Consider the following 12,077-nt stretch of genomic DNA (forward strand, 5'->3'; position numbering starts at 1 on the left):
TCCTTCTGCGTTGAACCTGCGCGTGGTCTTGGGCACTCCTCTCTCTCTCTCTCTCTCTCTTTCTCTGTTCCTTCCTCACTCCATCGGCGAAGGAGAAGCCGCTCGCTCGGCTGAGAAGAAGAAGAAGCAGCAGCTAAAGAAGCAGGCAGAGAGCGAGAGAGAGGGCAGAGAAAGAACGCCGCCGCGCAGCATCCAGCAGCAGCGGCAGCGCTACTAGCGGCGACGGCGGCTGCGCACAGGTACAGGTACGCACACCAGCAGCGCGAGCGTGCGTGAGCGTGGGTGTGCGTGAGAGCGAGACGGAGCTAGTCGCGGCCTACCTGACGCCGCCGCTGCCGCCATCCGACACGCAGTAAGCCGCGCAACGTTTGGCCGCTCGCTACCTCGCTCGGCTACCTTACACACACGCTCTCCTCTCTCGCTCGCTCGCTATACAGCCTGCCGAGCCGAGAGCAAGAGAGAGAGAGAGAGAGAGAGAGAGAGAGAGAGAGAAACCGATCGACCATTCCACGGCCCTTTTTCCCCCCTTTCTTTCTTTCTTTCTTTCGCGCTCGCGCGCGCGCGCCAGCAGCTACCTGCTGCAGCACTCGACGCTCGCAGCGCTTCGGTAAAACCGGAGCAGGAGCAGCAGCTACCGCGGAGCAGCAGCCCGCTCGACTCGTACAGTATCGTGTGCCACAGTGGTGTGCAGGTGTGCAGCGTGTGCGTACCATACTCGGCTACCGTATAATACGCAGTGTGCAGTGAGTACGACGGCGAGAGAGAGAGAGAGAGAGAGAGAAAGAGAGTGCCGCTGTATGCATCCCGATGCTGCTATCAGTGCTACCGTGCTAGAGATAACGAAAGGAGCTAAGCGCAACGTCGCCGTCTTGGAAGTAGTAGTTCTAGTGCAACAAATCGGATCCGCAGCCTCGGCGCTATAAATGTGAGGCGATCCGAGCAACAGGTCGTCCCTGGACCGCAGCCGCGTTCCAGCGCGTGCGCAGCGTGTGTGCGTGTGACTCCGTGTGTCTATACTGTGTCTGTGAGAGGAGAGAGCGAGAGAGAGAGAGAGAGAGCAGAGAGTGTGTGGATCGACGACGAGGAAATCGTCGGTCCGCGACGCGATGCCAACAACGCGGTGGTCCAGCAAAGTCTAACCGATCTTCGGAGCAACGTCCAGTTGGCAGAGAGACAGATCTCGCGCCAGGTGAGCAGCTATATAGTCGCGTCTCGCGCAGAGATGTATTATTTCCGATTCCAATATGGCGGCTGCCCGGGACCAGCCATGACACGACGGGCCAGCCGCGGAAGCCATGTTGGCAGGTGTGCTTGTCGGGAGATAACGACTCTTACGCGCTTAGCGCGAGATACGCGTCGTGAGAACGAAACTCTGATACCGATTTTTTTTCGTTTCTCATGGCTCGATTTGTCGCCGCGTAGGTTGACATTGTCTAAGAGCTTTCGCAACTCGAGGGGATATCGCGGTGCGAGATCGATCGCGCGTAGGACTTTGCATGCGCTGCACGCGGGGGGCCGATTTTTCGAGACCGATGGATTTCGCAAGCGACCCGGCTACCTGCTCGATCGATCGATCGCTCGTAGATAAGATTGTCGTCGCGAAGGTATATAGTGAAAGTACGATACGCGCCGCTTTACGTACTGTAATTAATTCCGCGCGCGCGGGGGCTGGAACCGCGTCTGTATGTAGATCGGCTTCGATGGGAAGCGTGTTATTGATGCAGTTTCTAAAGCAGCCGGAGTTTTGCGGCTCTTATTGGTTTTGTTTCAGTGGTCCGACCGGTGTGAAATCATAGCGCGATAAGAAATCGCTATAATTTCCGATACCGATTGAAACGTGCGTTCGCGGTACAGCAGAGTTTTTCGCACCCGTTCGACGTTTCTTCGCTGTCGCGACACGTATGCGCGGAGGCCTGTAATTTTCCAAGTGGACTGTTTTTGCATTTATTATGTAGAAAGTAGCGACAAAAAGGAGTTTCTGGAAGGCACGTTGCTAAATTGAGCCGATCGCAAACTGCATCGTCATTATTTCGTTTTTGTATCTTTATGCGCGCTTTGCTCTTAGCTTAACAGATACTGTAGCGCGTTCGGTAAGCCGTTGAGTTGTTTTAGACTCGCGTACAGAAGTCGGCTCACTCGCGGTATTATTGAAATTGCTCGATAATACAAGGCGCTTATCTCGCGAATTTCTCCTCTTTTTTTACAATGCAACGTCAATATAACTGAAATTCAATTGTACGTCACGGAGAATCTTTTTGGAGGAAGTGAAATCAAACGATTTTAACTGTAATCTTGAATGTCTTTTTAGAAATATTAATTGATACACTTGAACGGACTATAATAATCTAAAACACAGTCTTACACCCAACAGACGGCAACATGCCGACGGACCTCGTGGTAACGTCGGCGGTGACGTCGTACGTCAACGTGGTGACCTCGACGTCGGAGGAGACTTCAAGGACGTCAACGTCGCGCCCGGGACCATCGTCCACGGGCTCGAGCACGTCGGCCGGTCGCGACAGTGAGAGCCGCAGCGGCTCGTCGTCGCGGGGCAGCTACGAGGGCTCGAGTTCGCTGGGGTCCTACCACCACCATCACCATGGCCTGGTCACTGGTCTGGGCCATCCGCACCACCACCGGGAGTCTTCGGCCTTTGTGCCCGTGGTACCGTCGAGGCTCCACCTAGCGGCCTATCCAGGCGACATTCACTCGCACCTGTCGGGCCCACAGGCGCCTCCGGGCTCGTCGACCAGCGGATCGTCCTCGGGATCCGGGAATCAGGAACACGAGGGTGGTCCCGAGGGCCAAGTCGTACGGAAGAGCTCGAGCAGCTACGAGATCATGGCCATGATGGCGGACAAGAGGAAAGAGTTGGCGGCAAGGGCGCTGTTGCTGCCGCCGCCGCCGATGCTGGAACCACCGCCTGGGTATCCGGTATTTCCTGGACCGTTCCCAGCTGGATCGGGACTCTACCCACCCGGAGGACCTCTGGGACACCAGCATCTCGATCGACGGTTGCTCAGGGCACCGGGAAGGGCCTCGAGACCGAAGAAACAGTTCATTTGTAAATTCTGTAACAGGCAGTTCACCAAGAGCTACAATTTGTTGATCCACGAGAGGACGCACACCGACGAGAGGCCCTACTCGTGCGACATTTGCGGAAAGGCTTTCCGCAGGCAGGACCATCTGAGAGACCACCGGTATGATGCTTTTTTTATTCGTATTATAATACGCTATTGGAATTGTTTAACACTTTGACTTTATTGACTTTGGAAACACGCCCATTGAAATTGAAAATATATAAATAAATACAATCTACCGTCTGGAACTGTAAAACGTGAGAGATACTATCAGCGTATTATATGATAATCAATGCGATACCACAAAAAAGATTTTATCGTCCTGGTCATATTGCAGATAAAAAAATCAAGTTAAATGAAAGCAAAAGACCGATTATTTATACAGATCTAAAAATTGTGAAAGGTGAAGCGACACTGAGTCACCCGAGAAAAAAAAAGTAAAACCGCTTGCAGTAGCTGCCCAGATCAAATTTCCCAATGTAACGTTTCTAACTCTCTGTTTCCGTTTAATCGATCCGCAGGTACATCCACAGCAAGGAGAAACCGTTCAAATGCGGCGAGTGCGGCAAGGGCTTCTGCCAAAGCCGGACCCTCGCGGTGCACAAGATCCTCCACATGGAGGAGTCGCCGCACAAGTGCCCGGTCTGCGCGCGCAGCTTCAACCAGCGCAGCAACCTCAAGACCCACCTGCTCACCCACACCGACCACAAGCCCTACGAGTGCAATGCCTGCGGCAAGGTCTTCCGGCGCAACTGCGACCTGCGCAGGCACGCCCTGACCCACACGGTCGGCGACGTTCCACCCGAGGCCCTGGAGGAGGCCCTGCGCGACGACGACAGTCCCGAGGAGGACAGTCGCGACGAGGCCAGCACCAGCGCCTCCACCTCCTCCGGCCCGTCCACCTCGTCCTCTACCGGACCACCACCGGGGGCCCACTCGGGCCCCTCCAGCTCGGGCCCCTCCTCGAGCGGAGCCTCAACGTCCAGCGGCTACCCGGGTCTACCACCACCACCACGGCCGCATCTGCACGTGCGTCGGGACCTGCTGCAGCTCAAGCCCAGCACGATCACGAGCAGCGGCAACCTGGCCTCGCAAAACCCGCCCGGGGCCTTACCCCCACCACCGCCGCTCATCCTCACGTCGTACAACCGCCGGAGGATCGGCTCGCCCGGGCCCTCGCGGGTCCTGCTGGAGCTCCAGGAGCGCGAGCGGGAGCGGGAACGGGAACTCGAACGGGAGCGAAGTCGAGAGCGAGAACGCGAGAGGGAAAGGGAAAGGGAGCGGGAAAGGGAACGAGAAGAGGAGACGAAGGTGGCCAGGGCACCGACGCCGCAGCCTCCACCGGCGCCACGGCCCGCACCAGCCAGACACGGATTCACCATCGCCGACATAATGCGTCGGTAGAGCGCGCTCACGTTGATTTTTTATTGTCTAAATTTTTTTATTTTTCACATTCACCAATCGTGACTTATCTCTCGATCTCCTCGAACGACCACGACGACACGAGATGATCGCGTGATGGCTTTGGGGACTCTCGAGGTTGTTTGACTTATTATTATTATTTTTTTGGTTTTTCAAAGATTTTATACGAAATTTCAGATGAGTTTTGAAATTCAAAGTATCCGAATTCATACACCGATACTCTAAAGGTTTCTGCTCGAAAATACGCGCGTTTCTTGCCGAACGTTGTTATATGCTATACAAATTATTTGTAAAATTGCGAAAGAGCTTACTATATAATACGTTTTATACAAACGAAAATGAAAAGTTCCAAGAACAAAGTGATGAAGAGTACTGAATTATATCAATAGTATCCGATGCGACGCGATACTATAAAGACTCCAAGTAGATTGTAAGTGCGCGACTTTCGCTGATTAGCACGTGCATGTGCGAAAGCGAGACGTTTATTTTTTATGTAACTTTGTACGCAGGAGATGATACATCGCCCGGTGCAATCGTACGACTTGTTGCGAGTGATATTTACCGAGAATAATAACGAAAAGTAGAAAGAGAGAGCAGAAGGGTTATTGTTAACGTTTCCGAATGTTCGTTATAATGTGAGAGAGAGAGAGAGAGAGAGAGAGAGAGAGAGAGCACACGTGAAAATGAGGCGACTTACACACAGAGAATATAAAATTATTATACTGATCATATTTATAGATATCTGCGCGTGTGGATTAATGAAGAGAAGAGTATTTTTACTGTCTAAATATTATAGTATACCGATATGGATCTTCACTCCCGCGACAATTGTAAATAGAACTCTTGTACTTTGTTATGTAACTGCAGCGCGTACATAAGATGTAACCGTATGCAGTTCGTCAAAATCGAGAGAATCGACGCATCAATTTTTTCGATACATAATGTTAAAATTTTATCTACATCATCCCTGACGCTGCAACGATGCCGCAATTTCTCGAAATCACAACAAGCCACTCAAACTGTTAAAAAAACTCGAGTATTGACACACGTGCGCCGCCGGTCTCTTTTTACCCTTCTCCTTGCGGCTTTCATCAAATATTAGCCGGCACGACGTACACAAAAGCGAAGAGAAAAAAAAAGTGGAAAACGAAACAGGTTCAAAGAGCGCACGATATTCGGCATCGCGGAAATTACGGCATCGTCGCTCGTCCAAACACATCGTATATATTCATAGACACGAAAAGCCGGACGAGCAGGTACGGGAAAAGGATCTCCCATCGTCTTGGGAGAAAACTGTGAGAGTTTTCTCCCCGTGGGTGTACACACACACACGTGGAGACGAGTCGGCGGCAGCAGGGTCCGAGGCAAAGAAAATGCAAACATACGTAGTTCTCTCTCTCACTCTCGTGAAGAGCCATCGAGGCTCTCGCGCGCGGTTTGCATAGGACACTTCGAGAGCTGACCGGCTTTGTTTGCGGGTGTCTTTAACGCAGGTGCTTTTTATTTTACCGTATGAGCGAAGGATGTATGCGAGTGTGACTTGGGAAGAGAAGCTACTTCGCGAGTGTGTAGGAAACTGCTGCGTAGTTCCGAGAACGGTTTCGAAGTGGTGCTTTCGATTTTTCCTACTTCGAGAAACGAAAAATTCAGAACGAAATTCATCGCGTACGCGAGTACCAGTACGGTTGGTTATACACTCGGAGGAGCTTCGGTTATTCCGTCGTGTCGTAAAGCAGCCACTTCGAGCGTTCCTCGAGAGATGACTTGAAAAAGTAGAGGAGAGAGGAGGAAGAGGAGGAGGAGGAACGCCGCGGAGCTGGTCGAGCAAGACGCGCGCGCGAGTAAGAGAGAGAGAGAGAGAGAGAGAGAGAGAGAGAGAGAGAGCGTCTTCCATTAATGGCACACAAATACGCCGCTCGCCGAGCAGCATAAAGGGGAATGCAAATTTCGTCGGTCACTCTCGGGGGAGCTGCCACCGGTCGTCTTCCACTCTCTTTCTCTCTGTGCCACCGTAAAAACCGTTTTCAGTGGCAGGTGCAGTGTGTATGTATATACGACGCTACTTTTATCGCACCGCGCTCGCGCCTATACCTGAGCGCACGGAACACCTCAAAAAATATGACGAGACCCTCTCTTCACGCTGCAGCCGTGGCAAGGGCAGCTTCTTCTTCTTTTTCTCGTCTCTCTCCTCTCCCTTTTTTCTGTCTCGCTACTATAGAACCATTAAGGGACTGCCTTTGTGTACGTCTTGGACGCGGTTGTGTATGTGCGAGGAAAAACTTTGGCTTTTACTTCGTGCCGTATACAGAATAGGAATTTCGGGAGGATGCTTCTTCTTCTTTTTCTCCTCGTCTATTCTTCTCGTGATGGGAGACATAATTTTTTTCTTTCAACGACGCCCGTACACATACTCGATTCCGAGCTGCTCGTGTCTATAATGTGTGAAACAGGTGCGCGATGACGAACCGAAAGAGGCGCGATGAGAAAGAATGTATTTCTTTATTTTTATTGAATAGGAAAAAACAAGCGATTTGCGAGCGTCGTTTCTGGGAAACGGGAGTGAACCGTCCGAGATCAAGTACATGTTACGTGTATATGAAACATCTTGTGATATATGTAATGTTTTTGTTTGCCTTCGAAGCTATATATTTGAGAAATGAAAATTGAGGTCTTCCATTATATGATTGTTTATTATTATTTTTTTGTATTTGTATAAATTGAAAGAGAAAAAAAGGTATATTCGATTGAGAAATCGTGCATCATCGCATAATCTTGAGTGAAAAGATGAAGCTAAAGCTTCGCGTTCAACATATTTTATTATTTTTATTATAGAATACTTTATCAACTACGATAAGCAATAATGCGAGGGTACAAAAAGAGAATGTAGCGTGAGTACTCACTGCAACAGAAGCGAATGACAGAGTTATATCTGCGAGATATTAATGTACTATAGCGACATATATTCAATGTACAATTGACTACTACGTACAACAGCTTCACGTCATCTAACGATGCGTGGGGCTATAGCTTTCCTGTTGTTACTTCTACTGTTAGATATAAAAATGCGCATCTATGTAAGCGTATAATTATATATTTTTTAATGTTTAAGAAACGATGTCGATATAAGAAAATTTGTAAATTATAATAAGATCAAAAAGTGTAAAAGAAATAAAATGGCTTTCCATTAATTGTCTAATTTTATTTAATCACGAGTAAATATTTATATAATTTAACATAACTGACTTATCTGAATTTATATTTTCATAAATATTTTCAAACAAAATCGTCGTTACAAAAATGCAGCAGTCGAGTGCTTTATTTTGATAAATCATCAGTTATATATATATATATATATATATATATATATATATATATATATATGTGTGTGTGTGTGTGTGTGTGTGTGTGTTAGATTGGATAAATGATTATAGAAATAAAATATAAAATTTGCATCTCGTCAATGAGGAGCAAGTTTTTATGGCACCTCATGCAATCGAACCTACAGACTTGAACGCAAATCTGGTTGCTATTCATCTGGCGCATGGATCTTAAGGACTGATGTCGATAGTGTAAGCTAAGGTTCCAGGGAATATAGATGTAAATGCTTTTAAATCAAACATTCTATCGATTAATGAATATCATACTTAGATAATAAATAAAAGATTTTTTTACGTAAGACTGTGAACTGTGTTTTTAATTAACTGATACGATTCGAATAGCGTATTACCAATAAATCATTTTGCTTTGCACGCGATCGTCCATGTTTTTTGCTAACATATCGTTATATTACATAATGCAGTTTACGAAACATCATCCAATTTTATCACAAATGTGAAAAGCCTTTTTTTAAGAATGCTGACTTGTACATTTGATAAATGCGATGAGTAGTACTCCAGTAACAAAAAAATAATTATTATTCGTGACTTTCATTTTAAAAAGCTTATTGATTGTACAATATTAATAATTTTAATGCCTTTTTTTATCAATTCATATTTAACCATATTTGACTAATCACATACCAATGCGTTGCATGTCTAAAAAGATTCCACGCTGACAACACAACTTTCGGGAACGGATTTAATTACACATTACGAGCATAAATTCACTACTATTTTGTAATTCAGCAAAGTTAGTCGTCTACAATAGCGCTACTATTATTAATAAACCTCGGTTAAGAGACTTCCTGATTTGCCGTTCCGCATTTTCTGGTAGATACTTTTTCACTGTCAAAGAGGAATGTGTTTTTAAGTTCGGATTCGGATAGGTACTTGTGCAAGTTTTTTTAGCTTACTATATTCATACAAGTGAATCTTAAAGGCACAAACATTTATTTTATAAAAATGTTACGATCTGTGATAGTGTTGTTACTTTCTTCTGTAATAATTAGTCAAGTTAGTGGCTACAGAATATTAGGAATTTTCCCACTGAATAGCAGAAGTCATGAAATGATGTTCGAAGCTCTAATGAAAGGGTTGGCGAAACGTGGACATCAAGTTGATGTAGTGACGCACTTTAGTGTTAAAAATCCACCCAAAAACTACAAAACTGTTGTTAACCTAGCTGGAACAATGGAGACACTCGTCAATAATTTCACAATAGATTTTGCTCTTAGTGTGAGAGGTGACGTTGGCTATCACGTTGCTACTACATTTGGCAATAGATTATGCAATTTGTTGGCTCTAAAGGAAATGCAAGACCTCATTCATAATCCGCCAAATGATCCACCGTACGATGTATTAATTACTGAGGTACGTACAGTTAATAATTTTTGAAAACCAGTGTAAGAGCATTATATTGTTGTCTCTTCATAGGCTTTTGGATCAACCTGCTTCATGGGAATTGCTCATCATTTCAATATTCCAATAGTCGCAGCTTCTTCAGCTGTAGAGTACCCTTGGGTCAGCGATTTCACAGGAAATAATGACAATCCCGCTGTTGTGCCAAATGCTTTATATATGGCGTTTGGGCAGTTAAATTTCTGGCAACGGCTGGAAAATACAATTTTATATCATAAGGAAGTAATGAGCTATCACTCATTGACTGACAAATTTCAAACCGATATAATGAGAAAATATATAAATCCAAATATACCAAATATTAGGGAAGTCGAAAGAAGTGTAGCCTTGACATTAGTCAACAGTCATCCAATACTTTTTGGTGTTAAGTCTGTTTTGCCAACTGTAGTTCAGACTGCTGGTTTACATATAGAAGAAAATGATGCGACCTTACCGAAGGTAAAGTGGAAAATATTTTGTTATAGTAATCTATTACGCGAGAAGGTACATATACGTAAGCTTTCAAAAATAATATTTTATAGGATTTAAAAAAATGGATGGATGAAAGTAAAGATGGAGTCGTTTACTTTACTTTCGGATCAATGGTGATAATTGAAACACTGCCAGTAGATAAATTAAAAGCATTGTACGCTTCGTTCGCTAAAATATCACCAGTACGCGTACTGATGAAAATTGCTGATAAAACTAAGTTACCGCCTGGTTTGCCAAATAATATATTGACTTTACCATGGATACCTCAACAACCTATATTAGGCAAGTTTAACTGCCTTAGTCCGACTATTTCAATATCATCAAAATATTTTTATTTTTGAATCACTTGTTTATTTAAACGAAGGCTTATTTTCATATTTACAGCCCACAACAATACGAAAGCTTTTATGACTCATGGGGGCTTAATGGGAAGTCAGGAAGCGCTGTATTATGGCATTCCAATGATTGGAGTTCCTATATTTGCTGATCAACCTCGTAATGTTGCATCTTTTGTAGCTAAAAACATGAGCATACAACTCCAATTAGAAGATATTTCCGAAGAAACCTTGGATGCAGCTTTAAAAGCTATTCTTTTTGATCCAAAATATAGGTATAACATTTGACAAAATATTATAATCAATAATTAATAATACTTACTAATCGTAATTCATACATTTCCAGGATGAGTGCGAAACATCATTCAAAGCTGTTCAAAGATAATCCACTTAGTTCAATGGATAGCGCTGAATTTTGGATTAAATATATTATAAGAAATGGTCCACACGTATTGCGACCACCATCTTTAAATCTTACATGGTGGCAACTGGCTTTACTTGACGTTTACGCTTTTATTATCCTGGCATCAATTATGGCAAAACTAGTACTTTATTATGCATTGAAATTCATCTTGCAAAAGTTTGGGATATGTACGAAGTCGAATCAAATACGAAATGAAAAGAAAAGGAATTGATTATACTGGAAAAACGTACACTATTATTACGCAATATCCAAAGAATAATCAATTTTTTTTCTTAAACACCTTATAGTTATCAAAAACCAAATTTCCATAATAAGATAAAATAGGCCTCTATTCTCTATGTGTTCGTGCGTCTTACCGTTTCACAGCTGGGGATATGGTAGAAATCTACTTTATTTCAATACGATACTGATGGGGTATGCGAAGTTTTTCAAGCTTTTATGAGAGGGCAGCAGCTATGCTAATTCGAAGGGATTGACGGTTCCACGTGATTCAGTAAAATATTATTTTTCTCATTGTAAAAAAAAGTATATCACTCGAAAAGGTGTAGTATTCCAAATGATTATAACTCTAGAATACTCTAATTCTTGAAGATCGTCGCCAAAATTGCATCAATAATTGCATCAATAATAATAATACGAAGCTCGATGACGTTTTATAAAACTTCAATTGTACAAAGCATAAACAAAAAATCATAGAATATTTTGTCACAATAAATATGATACGAAAAAATCACGCCCATATAATCAAGTGAATCAGTACAGAAGTGGAATTTCGCTTTCTTATTTCCTCATGTAGCAGCTCCCCATCCCGGCTTATTTATCTGGCGTGTGTCCCATCGCCTCGCACAACGGTGGCCCCACACCTCGAGCAGTTCGCGCGTGTAATCCATTTGCAGGGCGCGAACACGCACTCCTTCCCGAGCGGCTGCCACACAGCAGAGGAGTACGTGTGCTCCGGAACAGCTTACTGCGTCGAACAGGGCCCAGTTACACGCGGACGTTCGCGCCTTCTCTCTCTCTCTCTCTCTCTCTCTCTCTCTCTCTCTCTCTCTCTCTCTCTCTCTCCCGAGTTTCGACGCCCACGCTTTACTCGCGCCTGCATAGGAAACGGACCTCCGGTATAGGGAGAGAGAGAGAGAGAGAGAGAGAGAGAATCGGCGCGCGACTGGTAAATACCCGATGAGCCTGGTAGTCCCGATAAACGGGCCCCTTTATCGCGGGGTCCGCTCGTAAAAAGCCCACCTCGCTCGCGCGCCAATATAAAACTCGAGTCTCTGCTCGGAGTCTCGACTCCTCGCGCGCGGGCCTCTTAGCTGTTTTATAGCTCGCTGATCGATACGCGCGCTGCATCCGAGAGTATCGGGAGGCTGCGTGCGCTGTCTACGTAGGCGCCGTTCGTTCGGATGCGTCTCTTGTATAACGTCGCGGAAGATCGTTGACGCTGCTGCGGATGCGCGGAGGAAGCCCGCGCGGATTATGGGCCAGCCGCGAGTCTTTAAGCGAGATTACGCTGCTCTATAGCGAACGATATGTGGGACTACTTACGCGC

The 12,077-nt window shown here is 45.5% G+C and overlaps 2 protein-coding genes across 2 annotated transcripts; both read left to right on the plus strand.

The window, feature by feature from the left end:
- The first annotated feature begins 82 nt into the window (after positions 1-82).
- On the plus strand, positions 83-7,690 carry LOC100120161 (protein bowel). Its single transcript, XM_031932574.2, has 3 exons — positions 83-1,189; positions 2,372-3,200; positions 3,602-7,690. The coding sequence occupies exons 2-3, from the start codon at positions 2,380-2,382 to the stop codon at positions 4,482-4,484; spliced, it is 1,704 nt and encodes a 567-aa protein (XP_031788434.1). The 5' UTR covers positions 83-1,189; positions 2,372-2,379; the 3' UTR covers positions 4,485-7,690.
- Positions 7,691-8,560: 870 nt separating this feature from the next.
- On the plus strand, positions 8,561-11,298 carry LOC100120135 (UDP-glucuronosyltransferase 2A1). The gene is made up of 5 exons (XM_001603752.6): positions 8,561-9,250; positions 9,314-9,736; positions 9,820-10,051; positions 10,154-10,379; positions 10,451-11,298. The coding sequence occupies exons 1-5, from the start codon at positions 8,843-8,845 to the stop codon at positions 10,737-10,739; spliced, it is 1,578 nt and encodes a 525-aa protein (XP_001603802.1). The 5' UTR covers positions 8,561-8,842; the 3' UTR covers positions 10,740-11,298.
- Positions 11,299-12,077: the final 779 nt, after the last annotated feature.

Source organism: Nasonia vitripennis, chromosome 5 (assembly GCF_009193385.2).
Source record: "Nasonia vitripennis strain AsymCx chromosome 5, Nvit_psr_1.1, whole genome shotgun sequence".
NCBI classification, from domain to species: Eukaryota; Metazoa; Arthropoda; class Insecta; order Hymenoptera; family Pteromalidae; genus Nasonia; species Nasonia vitripennis.